The sequence below is a fragment of the Aspergillus steynii genome, assembly GCF_002849105.1.
Source record: "Aspergillus steynii IBT 23096 chromosome Unknown P170scaffold_5, whole genome shotgun sequence".
In the NCBI taxonomy this organism is placed as follows: domain Eukaryota; kingdom Fungi; phylum Ascomycota; class Eurotiomycetes; order Eurotiales; family Aspergillaceae; genus Aspergillus; species Aspergillus steynii.
The window spans coordinates 213,572-230,774 of record NW_020194402.1 but is presented as its reverse complement, the minus strand read 5'-3'; the positions used below and the strand labels follow the sequence as shown (position 1 = coordinate 230,774).

Below are 17,203 nucleotides of genomic sequence, written 5' to 3'. Positions count from 1 at the left end.
ATCTGAAGCCCTGCAGTCGCATCGCCCATTTAGAGAATGGGGAACCCGCCATGGCTCGACAGTCTTTCAGACGACTGGGTGCCTGTGCCTGCGACTCCCACCAGCCCGGTTGCTGCTCGATCGGTCGGCCACTCTCGTCGCTCCAGCTTACAGAGCCTTCAAAGTTTACAGAGCTCCCCTAGTCGCATTCCGGTCCCCGCGCGTCGCTCCATCGAACCCTCCCCCGGCACAGACCCCAAGAAGAAGGTTTCTCGCCCTTGCCATTTCGTGAAACGAGAACCGCCGACCCCCAAAACGCCCCGCACCCCCAGAACCCCCTCCAAGTTGCGATCCCCCGTCCCCGACAAGACGAAAAAGAGCCCGCGACCCAGCCTGCCCTCGGGGCGGAAACAGCAGTCCGCCACCAAACAACCGCCCGCCATGGATACCAGGTCGCCCCTACGATCCGTATCCAACGTGTCCAGTCAATCGGTCCCGCACGACACCGTCCAAGTAAGGCCAAACAAAGGAAAAGGAAAAGAGGGCACCCCGGAATGGCGACGGAGATTGGTCCAGGGTGACCTGCAGGCCGGCGAACAGCGCGACTTGTTCGCGCCAATTGGACTGGAGAGTGTTTTCAAGCCGCCCACCCCGCGCACCGAGAAGGCTGAGCACGAGACGATCCCGAACATGAGGCAGCCGGACAATCTATGGGATTTCAGCGACCCGCCCGAGAGAAGCTACGATCGACAAGGAGGGCAGCCATTGTCGGACGTTCACAATGGGAATGGTACAAACAATGATGGATCCTTTGTCGAACAAACGAACCCACAACCAAGGAGACCGGAATCGCGCGACAGAGCAAACTCGCAAGGGAGCCCGCAGTCGTCGCGCAATGGCACGTTGGAGATTAAAAAGGGCGCGACCCTGCTCAATGTCGACCAAAACAACACCTCGCAGGATGATACACAGATGAGGACGGCGAGCGGACTGGAGGATCTTCGCAACGAGGGAATTACGCCGATTACGTTTTCGCGCACCAACACGGTCGATGGAAACGGAACGTCGGAGGTCATCAAGTCCGCATTGAAGCAAGTCACCAACAAGCTCGAGAGACTATCGATGGCGCCGGGAGAGCGTCCAGACTCCAGGGCGAGCGATAGTGTACTGTTCAACCCGAAGGTGATAAATGTCATGGAATCGCTCCCAGACGATGACCTGCTCGATGTGACCAGTAACTCCCTTCCTCAAGATCTCTCCATGGGCACTCTAGACTATCGAGGCCGCGGGGCCTTCGCGAATTTGGGACGCGATCAGTACCTGAGTGACGCTTCCTTCCACAAACGTCGATTCTCCCCGCCGTCCTTTCCTTCGCAGCGCCTATCGCCATTCATCCCGCCGAATTCTAGGATCCGAAGCTCCCCGCCCTTCTTTCAGAAAACCCACCCCGTCGCTGATCCTCCCACTCTTCCGCGACCCTCGTCCGCCCATGTGAAACATTCTACGTTTGATCAATTCGAGACCGACAGGAGTGAAGTCATGCCGTCTTCCGGGAGTCCCTTGAAGCTGTTTGGAACCCATGACACGTTTACGAACAACAGGCTTCTGCGGCGCATGAGCCAGTTCGAGGAAACATTTGGTGAACTATCCGAAGAGGACGAACCTGTTTCGCCGTCCGAAGAAGCTCGTCGCAAGGGAGAAAACAGAAGCTTTTTGAACGTGAAACCGGACACATTGGGCGACCTCTCTGCTCGAAGGAGCGAGCGGCCCAGATCGCGAAACGCGGCGAATCTTCGCGTCAGTCGGTTTGGAGATGGCGAATTAGATAATTTTGACTTCTCCGATACCAGCCCTTACGAACCCAAACTACTCAACCATGACGTCCCCGATCCCGATTCCCACGTTTCTTCCCGTCGGCGGAGATATCTTCGTCGCAACTCAGGCAAGACCCAAGGCTACGACTCTGGAACCAACATGTCTAACGCTGCTGAGAATGTGAAACCAGTGACCGGATCAACCACACCCCCAGATATGGATGATCTGCAAAAGCAACGGGTTTTCTCGAACGGCACCGAGGAAGCATCTGGCATCGAATGGGCACCTAATACCCCCGCAAAGGACCCGACACCCAAGAGGCGCAGGACATTTCTGAGATCCCATAGTTCGAGGACTCAGGACGATCTCGGGGCGGAAGATAGACAGAACCAGCAAACGGATACCCTTTCGCTCCTGCAGCGGAGCCTGATGCAACATGGGGTGAGGGACGAGGACAGTGGCTCCTTGCTCCGGCCCCGGTCCTCACAACGACCGAGGACACCGACCCCCAGCCAGAGATCTTCCACAAGAAAGAGATCTTTCCCGAACAGGGATCTACCCCCTGGTGGACTCGATGGCTTTGAACAAGAAGGATCTCCCGCGGATGGGGCCGTCCCCGTGGTCAAGGTGACCGGCGTCAAGGAGGAGGCTCGGAAAGGGTCGATCACAACTCAGGACTTTCTCAATGAGGCCACGAAGATAATGGACATTATCAGGTCTAAGGGCAGAACTGCGCCAGGAGGGCTGTCCAGTGTGGAGGAGTCCGAGAACGAGGACAAGGATGAAAATGAAAGTTACGAGGATGAATCGACTCGGGAAGAATTCTCTCGTCCTCCGAGCCGGGAAGGCGTGGATATCCGAAAACTGAGGGAACCCCAGGAACCGAATCCCCGGATTTTGAGCCATCTGAAAAAGTTCCAAGAGAAGGATGATCTGGACTTTGATGTCAACGCCTCAGTCATGTCGTTGCATCTTGATGACGGCCAAGATTCAAGCTCTCCCGAGCACGGCGATCACACCGACGAGAATCTCGGCAATCCGCCGACCCAGGGAACCGACCAACACGAACACGAACGTAAACTTTCGGAGCCGACGTCGGTTGGAGAGGACGACAGTCTCCCCGAATTGATGACCCTCAACACGCAAGTGTCCGCCAAGAGTCTCAGCGCGCGTTCTGTCCCCACTGGATCCTCACAAAGCTCTCACGCGAAGGGGGTTTTATCCTCCGACTTGGTGTCTCACTTGATCCCCGAGCAGGTGAACGGGTTAACCTACGACCGTTACAAGCATCTGTGGGTCAAGGAGAAGCCACCGCCATCACCCGAGAAGCCGAAGGGGGAGGAAAGCGAGGACGACCCATTCCAAGATATCCCTGATCTCAGCGTTGACGAGCTGCAGGAGATGATGAGGATGCAGTCCTCCTTGTCTCCCGAACGGACCAAAACCCCTAACGCCTTCGAAGGCAGCACTGCCCAAAGTCCACTCAGCGCCAAAGCGGCATCCCCCAAGGCAGCGCCACGGCCGCAGTCCAAGGAGGGGGATCCATCCGTCAACGTCAGCTCCATTCAGTCAAAATTATCCCAGGACACATCTAGCGTTCCAAATTCCGGTACTCGAGCCACATCTTGGATTTCGGATCGACCGAAGAGTAGAGAAATCTCTAGCGAGGTTGAGCACGAGATTCAACTTCATGAGGGTCGGTTGTCCAAACCTCCCCGGCGCCAAAATAATGGGAACAATCAAGCACGGGTTGTCACCATTAGCTTTTCATCCCCTCTGGTATCGCAGATCGCCTACAGCGATGATGAGAGTCCTACGAAGATTCGACGAGAGATGATTGCGGATGCTGCGCACGAATCTACCAGAGGCGAGAATGAGAATGCAAGAGATAACCAAGAGCACGATCAGTCCGGCCAGCTCTTCCCCAAACGTTCCATTTCACGCATAGAGGAGAGTGAAGAAGCAGCCAACAACCTGAGTTTAGTTCGGAGGGACTTGGGATATCCGGCATCGACTCCAGCCAAACAGTCGGCTGAAAACTCGATGGTCCGCTTCAGGAACAACGAGCATGACACAAGCTATAGCTTCCATCTTAGTCCTCTTCCCGATTTCACCATCGATCAAATCGACCAATCTCTGCAACTGGAAATGAGCTACGTGGCCCAGCGCACTAACCCCACATCTTTACGCCAGGTTCATGGCACATTCGCTTTAGCGACTGAAGAGTTGGTCAAACATATCACGGAAGTCCAACCTTTCGAACCCTACTGGGAGCATGTTCGTCGCTTGGTCCTTCGCCACAAGGGGCTGATCACACTTCACAAGCTCTCTGATTTCTGTCCTCGTTTAGAGGATCTGGACGTGGCCAGCAACAAGATTGGGCAACTCAGCGGAATCCCTCCCACGTTGCGAACATTGAACATCCAGCACAATTGTCTCTCCAATTTGACCGCGTGGGGACATCTGGTCAACCTCCAATATTTAAATGTTTCGGGCAATGACCTGGAGAGTCTAGATGGGTTTAGCAGCCTGATCCATCTCAGAGAACTGAATGCGAATGACAACAACATCCGAAACATCAATGGCGTTTTCGAGCTCAATGGACTTTTGAGTTTGAAACTGAGAAACAATTGTTTGACGGCGGTGGATTTTGAAGGATCAGAACTGTGAGTCTCCTCTCTCTCTCTTTTTTTTTTTTTTTTTTTTTTTTTTTTTTTTTTTTTGAAAAAAAAAAGAGAAAAGAAAAAAAGAGAAAAAGGCCCTTGGGTCGGATAATAGCTGACCATTTCCGAATAGAACCCGTCTACAAGAATTGGATCTCTCTCATAACCAGCTAGAATCAGTTCGAGATATCGATACGCTTACCTCCCTTTCGTCACTAGATCTCAGCTGCAATCAACTAAGCACGCTCGACTTATCGGAAAGTCTTCTCGCCTTGCGATCACTAAAGCTCTCGAACAATAGGCTGCACACCCTGGATGCCAGCTTCTTCCCATCTTTGACTCTTCTCTATGTCGATCAAAATTTCCTTACCACGGTTTCTGAGCTAGGCCAATGCCATAGCTTGGATGTCTTCTCTGCACGGGAGCAAATGATATCGAATGATCAAAATGCCGGCTTCTTTGACGTGGATCTGGGATTGGTCAAGGATATTCGCAAAGTATTCTTATCCTCAAACAAGCTCTCTCTCCAAACTCTTTCGCCTTCGGTACCTCTCCTGAGTTTGCAATTGCTCGATGCCGCATCTTGTAATATTCAGGGTCTTCCCATGGATTTCGCATTGAACTTCCCCAATGTCAAGGTCCTAAACCTCAACTTCAACTCCTTGTCAAGCATCAATGAGTTGGTTGGTGTCAACTGTCTTTCTCGCTTAACGCTTGCTGGCAATTGCCTGACGAGGCTGAGAAGACTCTGCCAGGTCCTGAGCCGGGTCGGCAGAACCAACAAGAGAAAGGTTTCAACTCTTCAGAAGTTGGATATCAGAGGAAATCCCTTGACCCTCCGCTTTTATCCCCACCCTGTCAGAGGAAATGGAAGACCGGAAAGCCCGAGAAAATTGAGAGCGACCGAAACTCACGTCGCCCAGTCGGACAATGTCGGCTTAGATCTCCCATCCGTGCTGGCCGATTTTGGGCGCCACGGAGAGATGATTCATTCAGCCATCGGCGAAGACGACGACGATGTCCCGGAGAAAGACATCGAAATAGATGATCCATATACCCTTCCACTAGCCGATTTCCAAGCGGATCAGAAATACCTAGCCCATCTGGATGAACCGACTCGACTTCGCCGAAGGGTTTTCGAGCTTATGCTCTTTGTGGGAACAGGAGGCTCTGTCAAGCTCCTGGACGGCTTGGAACTGCGCCCAGCTCTGGAAGAAGGGTCCGACATGGATGTTGCCTGGACTAAACTGGAGAAACTGGGCGTGTTGAAAAAGAAGGCGATCACTGCATAGAAGTGCGTTTTTTCTTTCTAGATGTGGGTTGATTTCAGATGGTTGGGTGGCGATACCTATTATGGATTCAAGGATGAAATTTGGCGGTTTGCACAGGCGTTGCTAAGGGGCAGTACATGTTGTCCTCATCTGACATGTGTGGATTAAAATGCAGGCGTTGGTTATTTCATGTTGTGATGGTTTGATTGATTGATTGATTGGATGCATACCCGGGCGTTTTTCTTTTCTGGGCATTCATGGCACGTTGAGCGAGGCCACATTTGGATTACACATGAGCGACTTGTTTTTCTGTTCTTTTCGGTATACCTTTTTTGCTGCAAAAATCGACTTTGTTTTGTTTCTGTTCTACTTTGAAACGCTGCATATGGACGTAGAAAAGACGAAATCCCTTCAACATTATAGATCCACTGCATAGCAGTGACAGTGATTAAAAGACATAAAATCATCTCCATTCGTCTTCGCTATCGCTATCGTAAACTAGTCATTGTCGGGTTAATTCCCACCCCTTCATGCAACCATTCCATCTATTTGGTCCTTTCGCCATTTTTCCTCAAAAGTCCGTATCCAAGCTCTTCAACTGAGAAGCAAACGACTTCCGGGTCCATTCCATGTACGCCTTCCATTTGTGATGATCGGCGGAAGCCTCGGCGTTCGGGAAGGCCTTGCTCAGTTCACGGGTGATCTTGAGAACGCCGTTGGATGCTTCCTGCGCCTTTTCGAGCTCCTGCTTCACGGCGTTGTCTTTTGGTTTGAAGGAGAGGACGGTGCTGTAGCGTTCTGAGAGCGCATCGAGATACCTTTGCGTTTCTTCGGGGGCCAGCGTGATGAGTTTGGAGGTCATGAAGTTGCTGATGGTGCGGATGTCTTGCTCGTCGTCGATTCCGGCGAGGATGCGGTCGAAGAACTCGGAGACGTGCGTAAGGGAGAAGGCGGTGTCTAAGGAGGCGTAAAGAGTTTCGTAGGCGCTCTGGTTGGTTGTTAGTTTAGGGGTTTGGGGCAGGGGAATGGATGGATAGGTGGATAGGCTCACCTTGCGCAGCTCAAGACCGTCGTCGACCTTGTGCTTGAATGGACCCATCTGGACTTCACGGATGAGTTCGGGTTTGATCTGCGTGTCGCCAAAGACTGCCGGGAGTAGCTCGTTGAGATGAGGGAGGATGATGTCCATCTTGTTGTGAAGAGCCGAGTTCAATGTTGTCAGAGCAAGACGGTGATTTCCGAGGTCACGATCGCTGAGCATGTTGACCAACAAGGGAACAATTAGCGGTCGTAGCACATCGTTGTAATGATCTCTCGAGTCGGATAGGGTATAGCGGAACGCAGATATGACGACACCGCGAACCCCGGCATCTGAACTGGACAAGTATTCCTGCGTCGGAAAATGACAGTTTAGCGAGTGGACACAGCCAGGGTGAGGCGATGCAACTTACCTGGAAATGAGGAATATAGGCAACGGGGTCGATCAACGCCAGGCGACCAACGCATTCCGCACCGACAGCACGGTTGTCCTCCTCTTCTGAGACAAGGAGGAGGGCCTGCCAGAGCTTGAGGGCCGAAGGGGCCACGTCAGGGCGGACGATTTCGGGGTGCTGAAGCAATTCCTTGACCGAATGAAGGAGCAGGTAGCTTTGAGGGTTTGACTTGTCCAGGCCGTTCAAGATCGTAGGCAGGTAGGCCTTCACGTTACCGGCAGCAGCATTTCCAAGAGACGCGGCCGAGGCCAACCGGACCTTGTCCGACTTGGAGTTGAAATGGTCAATAAACAGGTCGGGAGTTAAAGAGCACTTGGACCCCATCCGAAGACCGATCTCTCCTAGAATGGCGAGGGCGAGGCATTTACGTTGCGCGTCCTGTGCAGTCTGAAGCTCCTTCAAGAAATCTTCCATCTTGACGCCCAACTTCGGTCCGCCATGGACAACAAGGGTGCCGATTGCCCTGCCGACGACGGAAGTATCGCCGGTGATGCCAACGTCACGCAACAATCTTCTCATCAGATCGGCCCCAGCCTCTTCCTCTCCGATAACTTTAACGAGCAGCAACAGTGCCTTCAGGACGGTGCCGACTAACGACGAGACAACAATCGAGCACAAAGCAGAAACCAGCCCCTCGTTGACGAGAAGCTGCGCATTTCCAGGCACAAGCTTTGCCAGGATGATGAGAGCGGGCGCAAGGAAATGGAAATCCTCGGCAGTAATCAGAGGCAGCAGCGAGTCTTCCAAGACCTTCATGGTCTTGTCATCGTAATGGGCCCGAGTCATAGGGTTCATAGCCAGGCTGCGCAGAGCCTCCAAACTGGCACCTCGGAGCACGCGATCAGACTTGCGCAGCTGAGCAGCGAGTTCCGCAGTGACTTCGCTAACCCATGAAGAGGGAACGTCTGCCTCCCGACTGCACAGGACAGCGATATCGTCCACGGCACGAACCGCAGACAGTCGGGTGGTTTCATTTCTCAGGCGATCAACAAGGACAAGGAGACCCTTCGAACGGCGATCCAGAGAAAGGAAAGATGACCCGTTGTCGCCAGAGGTTCGTGCTATAAGCACACCAAAGACGTGAATAGCTCGCTGCCGAACCTCCAGATCGGCGCTCGTATCGGCAATGCGATCGTGGACCACATCATATAGCTTCTCCAGCTGGGACTGCAGATCCTGGGAAGTTGTTGACACGCGGGGCGGGGTAAGAGCCTTCACAATCTGTTCAACAGCTCCGAGAGCCTCACTGCTGACCTTATAGTTTCTATCTTTGACGGACCCGATGACGCCTGGAGTGAGGGCAATCAGGAAGGGGAGAAGAGCATCCGAGGTGTGCGTTTCGGCAATGGCAGAGATAAGACTCAGCGTCTCGACCTGGAGGGTTCCCGCGCTGACGGCCGCTCCCGCCGGGGCAGACGAACCACCCGATAGGGACGCCGATTTCAAAACATCCGCGATCGGGTCTTCAATCTGTTGAAGGTGGTCTGCCAGTCCTCCGTACCGAACGAGAGCCAGGCTCTTCAGAAGGATGATGATAGCTTGCTTCAGAGGAACAGACGCCTGCTTCCACATCTTGACGATGCTCTGTACGATGATGGGCACGGAACGGGCCAAGTCGGCCTGGGGACCGGATTCGGGAGACGAAGGAGCAGCAACGGGGGTGCCCACGGCGGACGAGGTGCCGATACTTGGCTCAAAGTCGATCATGTTGGCATCACTGTCCTGCCGTCTTCTCTTCCTCGAGTTTTTCGATCCGCCAACGGACTCCAGGAAGCCACTCGAAGTGATGATCATCCCACCATCGCCAGTCTTGCGAACCAGAGCCGTCATTGTCGAAACCACCTCCAGCTTCACGCTCTCTTCTCTCTCCTTGCTGAACCGGGAAATGAGAGCGGGCGCGATCTGCTGGTACAAGGAAGAATTGTTGGAGGTCCGGCCCCGTCCGTATGTCGAGATGAGGGAGTAAAGCAGCTTAGCGGCGCATCGTCGGACCTTCCAGCTCATGTCGTCCACATCACTATATCCTCCCTCCTCCTCAAAGTCCTCGAACTCATCATCATCCAGATCGGGCTCCTCGGTGCCATCGCCCTCCGAATCATCATCCTGAGTGCCACCCATCTCCTCGTCTTCTTCGAAGTCGGCAACATTGGGGTCGTACTTGAGGAACCTGAGGGCGGACTTCACGGTGTTGGACAGGTAAGGCTGCATTTGTTGGCTGCACGAGCTGATCAAGGCTTCGAGCGTGACGAGGGCGGTTTCGCGGAGCTCGTCCGCCTGGGGGTCGTGCTCGTCATCTTGAGAGAAAGACGACATTGCGTCGCAGGGAGTGGTGGTGGAGCAGATGGAGCAGAAGTATGAGAGTTCCGGAGTCGATGGGACGGAGGAGAGTGACTTCAATGGAGCTTCGACTGACGGAGAGCTTCCCCGCGCTAGTCCCAATCGGACTCGGGCCGAAATATCCCCGAGGCATCGGTCTTGGCGGAAAAATCAAAGTGAAAGGAAGGCCCAGAGAATGGAGAGGGAAAGGAGATCGGTCGATTCACTGCTGCAGGAAATCAAAAAGATCCAATGACGATGAACTGGCCTGGGACTTTTGCTTAGAGGCCAACAGAGCTTGCAATCCTCCCTGCTTTCGGGCTTTGGCCCTCTTCTTACTGCTGGCATTGTCTGCCGCCTTACCGGGCTGGGCGACTTCTGCAGCCTCGGTGACCTGCTTCGAAGAGGAATCCCCTGTAGACGCAGCCTGTGGGGAATCTAGGCTAGATTTGGTTGCAGCATTCACCCGAGAGGGGACAGGAGGTCGCGTCGCCTCCATTCGAGAGGGTTTGACTGTGCGTCGATGGCACCGAAGACATTTGTAGACCGTGGCTCCATGAGCATCAATTCCTTTCGCTGCAGAGGCTCGTTTCAGGCTCTTCTTCTTTTGGATACGAGTAGTTTTCGTGGTTTCGGGAGTCCTGATGCTCCCACAGGCACCACAAGAAGTCTCCTGTTGGCGCTGGTTCAATGGCTTGCATTCATCCCGAAAAATGTGATTATGGACCATCATCAGATGAGCCGCCGTAGAAGGGCTGATCGTGCTCAAGGTGCTAGCAGACTCCTTGAGGAAATTCAATCGAGGATTATGGTCACTGAAAGGCATGGTGGCAATGGGGGAATGGACAATGGCGTGGAATCTTCAATATGCAACGGGGGTGGAAGGGGATGGTTCCTATAGATCTTGCGGCGGGCGGGAGATGATTGGACGGGGCAGCTCCAACAGCCCGCCGACGCCGTTCTTCTTCCTCTTCCTTTCTTCCTCTTCCCGCTTTGCATTCACCAACTTCCTCTTTCTTCCTCCCATCTCCCTCGATTTTCATTCATTTCCTTTTTTCTTCTTTCTTTCATCAATCCTTCATTCTTTCTGCTGCTTTCTTTCTTCCCTGTATTATTTCATGATCTTGACTTGATCACAGCACGTCTTAAAACCCCGGTTTCTTAACGGCCAAGCTTAAAATAGCTGTTTACTGGTCGCATTCTCCACAGTCGAAGACACCATCGAGCATCCTTACCCCCCAAAATGGCGGCGCCGACCTCGAATTCCGCATCCATTCGGGTGGCTCTCGAAGGCTGCGTAAGACTCTTCCATCTCTTTTCTGCCTCTGAAATAACTCGACTGGTTCTCTTGTCATGCTGTGTTGCTAATATAACAAACGCGATAGGGCCATGGCTGTCTTCATGACATTTACGCATCGGTTGAAAAGTCTGCTGAGCTGAAAGGCTGGGACGGCGTAGACTTGCTTGTCATTGGAGGAGACTTCCAGGTACGTTGTGCAACCCTGCTGCATTCATTGTCCGTGCTCTAACCTCCGGCTAGGCAGTTCGCAATTCAAATGATATGGCTTGCATGTCGGTCCCGCAGAAGTACAAAGAACTGGGTGATTTTCACGAGTACTACAGCGGGAAACGCACTGCGCCCTACCTAACTATCTTTATTGGTGGCAACCATGAGGCTGGTAACCATCTGTTCGAGCTGCATTATGGCGGCTGGGTTGCACCGAACATCTACTACATGGGTGCGGCAAATGTCATCCGTTGTGGCCCTCTTCGTATCTCTGGTATGTCCGGGATTTGGAAGGGATATGACTACAGAAAACCTCATTTTGAGAGACTTCCCTACAATCGCGACGACATCCAGAGCATTTATCATGTCAGGGAACTTGACGTTCGCAAGCTGCTCCAAATCCGTACTCAGGTTGATCTGGGTCTCTCGCACGACTGGCCGAAGCAAATTGAGCTTTCCGGCGATTACGAAACATTGTTCAGGACCAAGAAAGGATTCCGTCAAGACTCTCTGGAAGGAAAACTAGGAAACCAGGCGGCCAAATACGTCCTTGACCGCTTGCGTCCGGCGTATTGGTTTTCTGCCCATCTGCATGTGCGGTTTGTTGCGTCCGTCCAGCATGGGGACTACGTGATTCCCGGAAATCCCGTCAAACGGCAGGCAAATAGTCCCCTGCAGACTAGCCTGCAGGCTCCAACTGTTTCGTATCCGTTTGGACTGGATGGCTCGATGTCCTCCCTTTTGACGTTCGACGAGGGGGTGGATCCTCGCTCGCGCCGAGCACAGCAGGACATAGGAAATGTTCCTGCCGAACCATCCACCGAACAAAACCAGGAAGCATCGGTGGAAGAGACTCCCTCCAAGCCACAGCCAGAGCCTATCGTCGTGCCTGAAGAAGCTGCAGAGCCTACAGGGCCACAGGAAGCGGCCGGCACTCAAGACCACGCTGGGGATGAGCAGACTCGGATCTCGGCATGGAATGATTTTCACACCGTTGCTGCTAAAAGCGAAGCCGCTGAAAATGTTCGTTACTTACAGGGGCAAGATCATAGTCAAGGACTTCCTTCGCCCGACGTGGAACACAACTTGACCTGGCGCAAAATCAATGTTGACGAGAACGGAACCGGCAGAACCCTGGCTAGTATTGAACAAAATGGCAACACGAGGATTCCTGGAAGTAAGAAGCAGAAGGTTGAACATGAATCAGTGAAAAATGCCGATGAGATCGATCTGGACCTGGACAGTGATTCCGAGAAGGAAACTCCCAGCAATGCCGGTGCCAGGGTCGAAACCGAAGCCGCACCGAAACCATCCAAGGTGGATGCCGCTGATCAGCTCGATAAGAAGGTTTCCTCCAGCCAATCTCAAGCCCCTCAGGCGAACGATACCGACGTTTCTCAGGAATTACGCAGCCAATTGCCCGCCAGTTTTGCCCGTCCTCAACCCGAACCCCAACCCGCCCAGGTCAATGACCCTCTTCCGGATGCCATCTCCAATAAAACCACTCACTTCCTCGCACTGGACAAGTGTGTTCCACAGCGAGATTTCCTCCAACTAGTGGAATTCCAAACAATTTCGGATCTTGAGGGGGCCCAGTGTGAGCGTCCTTATCGCCTGCAGTATGACAAGGAGTGGCTTGCCATCACTCGTGTGTTTGACGACCATCTTATTCTGGGAGACCCCCAAGTCAAGATCCCATCAGACAAGGGGGACGCTTTTTACAAATCACAAATCATAGAGGCTGAAAAATGGATTGAGGAGCATGTCGTGAAGCCAGGCAAGATGACGATCCCGGAGAACTTCGAGCCTACTGCACCTGTCTATGACCCTAGCATTCCTATCACCACCGAGCAGATGCCGCTCGAATACACCAATCCGCAAACTTCTCAATTCTGCGAGCTTATTGGCATTGAGAACAAATTCCACATGAGCGACGAGGAGCGCCAGGCACGTATGGCTGCGCCCCGTCCCTCTGAGCCCAGAGGACGTTTTCCTCGTCGCGGCGGCGGTTTCGGGCATGGACGTGGTCGAGGTGGACGAGGTCGCGGAGGACGTGGCGGTCGCTACTAATGCCTTTTACGATGTCTCAATCCAGACATCAGAATAAGCCTAATGATTCACGCCACCTTGTCTCCTTTTGTTTTGTTTTTCTACGCTACGGGTTCTGCGGGCGCGATGGGAGAATGGGTGCAATGAAAGTAAGCATTCGTTCGAACAGAAACAAGCGAATTGCCAGCTTGCATTTACGATTGAGATGGATTTGATCTTTATGAGCACCCGGTCGGCGGGATATCCCATCTGTTTCGTGGACTCGCATTTTTCGCATTTCTCGCCTCGATCTCCGATCATGTTTTAATAAAAGTACAAGTGCCTGGGGGCTGGAATACATTTCATCATTGATGTCTATCTCGTGTAATTGACATAAACTTCTGTAGATTCAGTCATTCGAAGTAGCCTAGGGTTGAAGAGGATGGCAGTCACGTCGACATAAACAAGTCATGTCGCCGACCATCAACACACACCTATTCTTATTCAATCTCTTCGATCTTCGGACGACCACCGCTTCGCCCTGCCAACGGATCAACCTGGAGACCAGCTATACGATCACCCAATCCGAGTCTCGGCTCAGCTGCACCATCACCCTCATGCGCCCCAATCCCCCACATCAACGCCTTCTCCAACCAAGCCTCCAAACTCTCAAGCAACACGCGAACATGCCCTCGCACAATCGTATCCGTCTCGCGGCTTTCGACAAACGCCAAACTGCGTACCATATGCGGGATATTCCCAACTGTCGACGGTCCCCGCGTGTTCGCAGAGGCGGTCCAGGAATTCCCTGCCCCGTCGTCAGACAGCGAGAAGCCGAAGTCGATGGCGTTTTTGCCGCCCCGCTCGCGAGACGCTTCCATGGCCTTGAGAATATCTAGGAGGAGGATGGCGCTGGCGCGTCGGAGAATCGCAGACTCAGGGTCCGGTTCTAAGGTCATGGTCGAGAGGGCGAGGTCAACGGCTGACGCGACGACGGAGGGACCGAGACCGACGACGTTGGTTTGCACCGCTGTGGCGAGGACGGAGAGCGCGGAGGCTCGAACGCGCAGGTCGTCTGGCTCTTCGTCCGACGACGCCCCCGCGGCCCAGGCGGAGATGATGTTTGCAGAGTGGGTGGCTTGTTCGGGGGACTCGGAGTCGGAATCGACGTCGTCCAGTGCGGCCTTGGCTTGCTCTTGTTCTTTGGGCGTGAGGGACGAGATGGAGGATTTCCAGCCTTCCGCCATGGGTGGGTCTCTGTTTTTGCGCTCCTCGCGCTCCCTCTCCCGTCTTTCTTTCTCGAGTTGTTGTTTGCGTGACTTCTGTGCCTCTGGCTTGTGGGCTCGTCTTCCGGCGACGGCGATCATGCCGTCGCCGAGAGCCTTTGCGGTTTCTCCGGTTAGGGCTTCGCCGAGGTCTTGGACGGTGCGCATGAGGGATTCGCCAATTTTCAATCTTTGGTCGAGAGTAGCGGCCTCACTTCTGTCGGCGTACCGCTCAACGAGCGTTTTGACGACGGTTCGGGGGTGTCGCGATGCGAGAGTACCGACGAGCTTGATGGCGTTGAGGTAAATGAATTCGTCTTTGGAGGCGGTTTCGGATGGGTCTGTGATGATAGACAGGAGGAGGGTGAGGGTGGATTGGATATCAAGAACGGGCGATGCTTTTTTGATCAGGTCAGACAGAAGGGAGAACCCTTCAGCCTGGACTGGGGGAAGATCGGAGTTGAGATTCGTTAAGGCTCGGCGATGGGTATCAAAATCGGAGATCTCGGATGACGACTTCTCGCGCCCGCCTTCTGCAGGTGATGCGATTTGGATTTCTAACAGCATAGAGGCGGTTGTTCCTTGTTTTGCGAGTGACTGTGGGAGGTAGGTAATTAGCTCATCGAGGCTTCCTTTGATGGCTTCCAGGACTGGTATATTCTCTTGCGATGCGGAGAATTCAGGTGAGGCGAGGACAGTAGATAGCAGAGTGAATACAGCCGGTAATGATTCGGTTGAGTCTGCCTCGGTTGCGGCATCTTCTCGTCCGGTGTCATCTGTATCAACAATGTTGGCCAATGAAGAAAGAGACACTTTGGCGGAAGATTGCGCCTTAGCTTTCTTCTTAGCAATATCATCGCTGTTGAGTTCCCCGTCGATGATCTGCTTGACGAGTTCAAGAACCCTCAGAGGACGACGAGATAGAACGTCTTTGAAGTTTTCTAGCAGCGCTTCTGCAAGTTTCGCGCTGACTATCTTCCGCATGGTGTCGGTGGAACCATCATTAGCTTGGGGAAGTTGCAGCTCATCCGGGAATTCTCTAGCAGAAGGCTTCACAAGCCACCTTTCGCTCACGTATAGGAAAACATCGCCAGTGCGTTCTTCGCTACTAGGGTCCGCTCCTAGTAGGCTCACAAAGAGCTTCGTGCGAGACTGCAGAGTATCCATTAGGTGTACAACATTCAATTGGCCTGGGTTTTCATTTTTGCGAATCGTCAGTGACAACCCATGTTTTGGCTGAATGGTGTAAGTCCATGAGGAGTCCCCGTCCCATAGCATATAGTCTACCAGCTTCTTAAGTGGCTGGAATCCTACCGAAATGCCAAAATACGTTCGCAGAACCATCATAATCTTCTCATGAAGTATTGTATGTTGTTGTTCCAAGGCAAAACAAGCTAGACCCCAGAGGGGCACCAGAATTGGATACACAACTCTCTTGACAAGCGCTGGGTTCGGAGGCTGAAGGACAAGACTTCCTAGCCTATCGACTGCCCGGCGCAACAAAGATTCGTTGACCAGAACATGTTGTGGTAGTACTTCATCGCCGTCGTTCGGTTGTCTCATCCAAGATTTTGAGGAGTTTTCTAGCCTTGCCGTGAGTGTCTTGAATATGGGTTCCAAGAATATCGAATGACCGATCGTTCCGGGAGCTCCAAATGCGCGCTTTCCTAGGATTCCGGTGCCGACAGTATAGGCGGCAGTTTTCCTCAAGTCCGGGTCATCTCCGTCGATCAGAGATAATAGCTGTGGAGCAATGGTAGAGAAATACTCGACTGGGTCCATTCCTTGCGGCACCGAAGACAACAGGCGAGAAGTCTGCATGATAGCTTGTACGGTGAAATGGGGACCAGTAGAGGCCTCGGGCTGGGAACCCTGCCCTAGAGAGGGACTGAATTGCGACGCCAGGAAGAAGACTGTTTGAACCAGCCCATTTTCACGCAAAGGCACTCGGGATAGCTGGGTGGATATAGTGGCTTTAAACCATGGGGCTGGGCTGGCTTGCAGAAAATTCGACAGCGTCGGTAGCAGGACAGAGCTCGGGGTACTGTGGCTACTTAGTACAGGATCCCATCAATCGGCTAATTGAAACCTACTCTTTAATGATATTCGTAAAGGCTTCCCGATACCATTCTTTCTTATCATTTTGCAGGTATTTCGAATTGAAAGCTAATTCTGCGACTCCGCTGATGATGTCGCTTAAGATTCGACCACGGATCAACGGTTGTATGCTAGGCCGTACATCAAGCACAATCTCGGAAACGGTCGACATTATGCGATCTAAAAGTTGCTCATTTTCAGGCAGACTCTTTGCGAGTTTTTGATCTTGCGCAATGACTCCGGCGGGCAGAATAGAGATCATTCGCTGCTGCAAAGGGATGCCCACCCCGGATGAAAGCGAAGGGTTAACGCCTTCGATCGCAACCAAGTCCAGAAGGGCATGAGTCCACCGGCGCCGCTTTGCGTCTTCCAGGGCAGCATCCTCCGCGCTCAGGCGGGGCTCCTCAGCATCATTTACAGGCGAGACAAAGGCGCTGTGGATGCGGGCAAGTATATCCAACGCCCTAGTGATGACAACGGATCGCCTGGCGGCATCATCCAAGGGAGTGTCAGGAATACTCTGGGCAAGAATGTCCAAAAGAGAGCCTCCTTGAGACTTTTGGAGTTCCTCTTGGATCGAGTCAGCACTGAACTGTACGAGTCATAATTGAGATTTGCATACCTCGGTCAAGTACGGGAGTCAAAAACTCATCCGCCGTGTTGAACGCATCGCGCGCCGCCTGAAGATCACCCATCTTCTTTCCGGTGGGTCGTTTACTTCGGGTTGAAAATCTTCATCATGGGCCTGCAGGTCTTGCCTGAACAGCTC

General features: G+C 53.0%; 5 protein-coding genes across 5 annotated transcripts; 2 read left to right on the top strand and 3 right to left on the bottom strand.

Annotated features, from left to right (window-relative positions):
• Window positions 1-194: 194 nt before the first annotated feature.
• P170DRAFT_385316 (uncharacterized protein) lies at window positions 195-6,062 on the top strand. Its single transcript, XM_024845720.1, has 2 exons — window positions 195-4,460; window positions 4,591-6,062. Exons 1-2 carry the CDS (start codon window positions 421-423, stop codon window positions 5,747-5,749), a joined length of 5,199 nt encoding a protein of 1,732 aa, XP_024702847.1. The 5' UTR covers window positions 195-420; the 3' UTR covers window positions 5,750-6,062.
• A 78-nt stretch (window positions 6,063-6,140) lies between these two features.
• Window positions 6,141-9,913, bottom strand: P170DRAFT_409690 (TIP120 domain-containing protein). Its single transcript, XM_024846800.1, has 3 exons — window positions 7,180-9,913; window positions 6,780-7,118; window positions 6,141-6,716 (listed from the first exon to the last, which is right to left on the bottom strand). Exons 1-3 carry the CDS (start codon window positions 9,532-9,534, stop codon window positions 6,300-6,302), a joined length of 3,111 nt encoding a protein of 1,036 aa, XP_024702846.1. The 5' UTR covers window positions 9,535-9,913; the 3' UTR covers window positions 6,141-6,299.
• On the bottom strand, window positions 9,761-10,363 carry P170DRAFT_359399 (ribonuclease P Rpr2/Rpp21/SNM1 subunit; the record flags this gene model as incomplete). Its single annotated transcript, XM_024844353.1, has 1 exon — window positions 9,761-10,363. One exon carries the CDS (start codon window positions 10,361-10,363, stop codon window positions 9,761-9,763), a length of 603 nt encoding a protein of 200 aa, XP_024702845.1.
• Window positions 10,364-10,567: 204 nt separating this feature from the next.
• On the top strand, window positions 10,568-13,421 carry P170DRAFT_409685 (RNA lariat debranching enzyme). Its single transcript, XM_024846799.1, has 3 exons — window positions 10,568-10,834; window positions 10,923-11,024; window positions 11,078-13,421. The coding sequence occupies exons 1-3, from the start codon at window positions 10,781-10,783 to the stop codon at window positions 13,112-13,114; spliced, it is 2,193 nt and encodes a 730-aa protein (XP_024702844.1). The 5' UTR covers window positions 10,568-10,780; the 3' UTR covers window positions 13,115-13,421.
• Window positions 13,422-13,487: 66 nt separating this feature from the next.
• Window positions 13,488-17,194, bottom strand: P170DRAFT_385305 (RTP1/Tango6 family protein). The gene is made up of 3 exons (XM_024845719.1): window positions 17,057-17,194; window positions 16,431-17,004; window positions 13,488-16,381 (listed from the first exon to the last, which is right to left on the bottom strand). The coding sequence occupies exons 1-3, from the start codon at window positions 17,127-17,129 to the stop codon at window positions 13,573-13,575; spliced, it is 3,456 nt and encodes a 1,151-aa protein (XP_024702843.1). The 5' UTR covers window positions 17,130-17,194; the 3' UTR covers window positions 13,488-13,572.
• Between the last annotated feature and the right edge of the window lie 9 nt (window positions 17,195-17,203).

Bases quoted from the DNA above. Each gene is read 5' to 3' on its own strand.
- P170DRAFT_385316 (XM_024845720.1), top strand. From the start codon at position 421: ATGGATACCAGGTCGCCCCTACGATCCGTATCCAACGTGTCCAGTCAA. The intron at 4,461-4,590 runs GTGAGTCTCCTC...ATTTCCGAATAG, and splicing joins GATTTTGAAGGATCAGAACT to AACCCGTCTACAAGAATTGG.
- P170DRAFT_409690 (XM_024846800.1), bottom strand. From the start codon at position 9,534: ATGTCGTCTTTCTCTCAAGATGACGAGCACGACCCCCAGGCGGACGAG. The intron at 7,119-7,179 runs GTAAGTTGCATC...TTTCCGACGCAG, and splicing joins CCTATATTCCTCATTTCCAG to GAATACTTGTCCAGTTCAGA. The intron at 6,717-6,779 runs GTGAGCCTATCC...ACAACCAACCAG, and splicing joins ACGGTCTTGAGCTGCGCAAG to AGCGCCTACGAAACTCTTTA.
- P170DRAFT_409685 (XM_024846799.1), top strand. From the start codon at position 10,781: ATGGCGGCGCCGACCTCGAATTCCGCATCCATTCGGGTGGCTCTCGAA. The intron at 10,835-10,922 runs GTAAGACTCTTC...CAAACGCGATAG, and splicing joins GGGTGGCTCTCGAAGGCTGC to GGCCATGGCTGTCTTCATGA. The intron at 11,025-11,077 runs GTACGTTGTGCA...ACCTCCGGCTAG, and splicing joins TCATTGGAGGAGACTTCCAG to GCAGTTCGCAATTCAAATGA.
- P170DRAFT_385305 (XM_024845719.1), bottom strand. From the start codon at position 17,129: ATGGGTGATCTTCAGGCGGCGCGCGATGCGTTCAACACGGCGGATGAG. The intron at 17,005-17,056 runs GTATGCAAATCT...ACTCGATCCAAG, and splicing joins GACTCCCGTACTTGACCGAG to AGGAACTCCAAAAGTCTCAA. The intron at 16,382-16,430 runs GTAGGTTTCAAT...AAGTAGCCACAG, and splicing joins TTTACGAATATCATTAAAGA to TACCCCGAGCTCTGTCCTGC.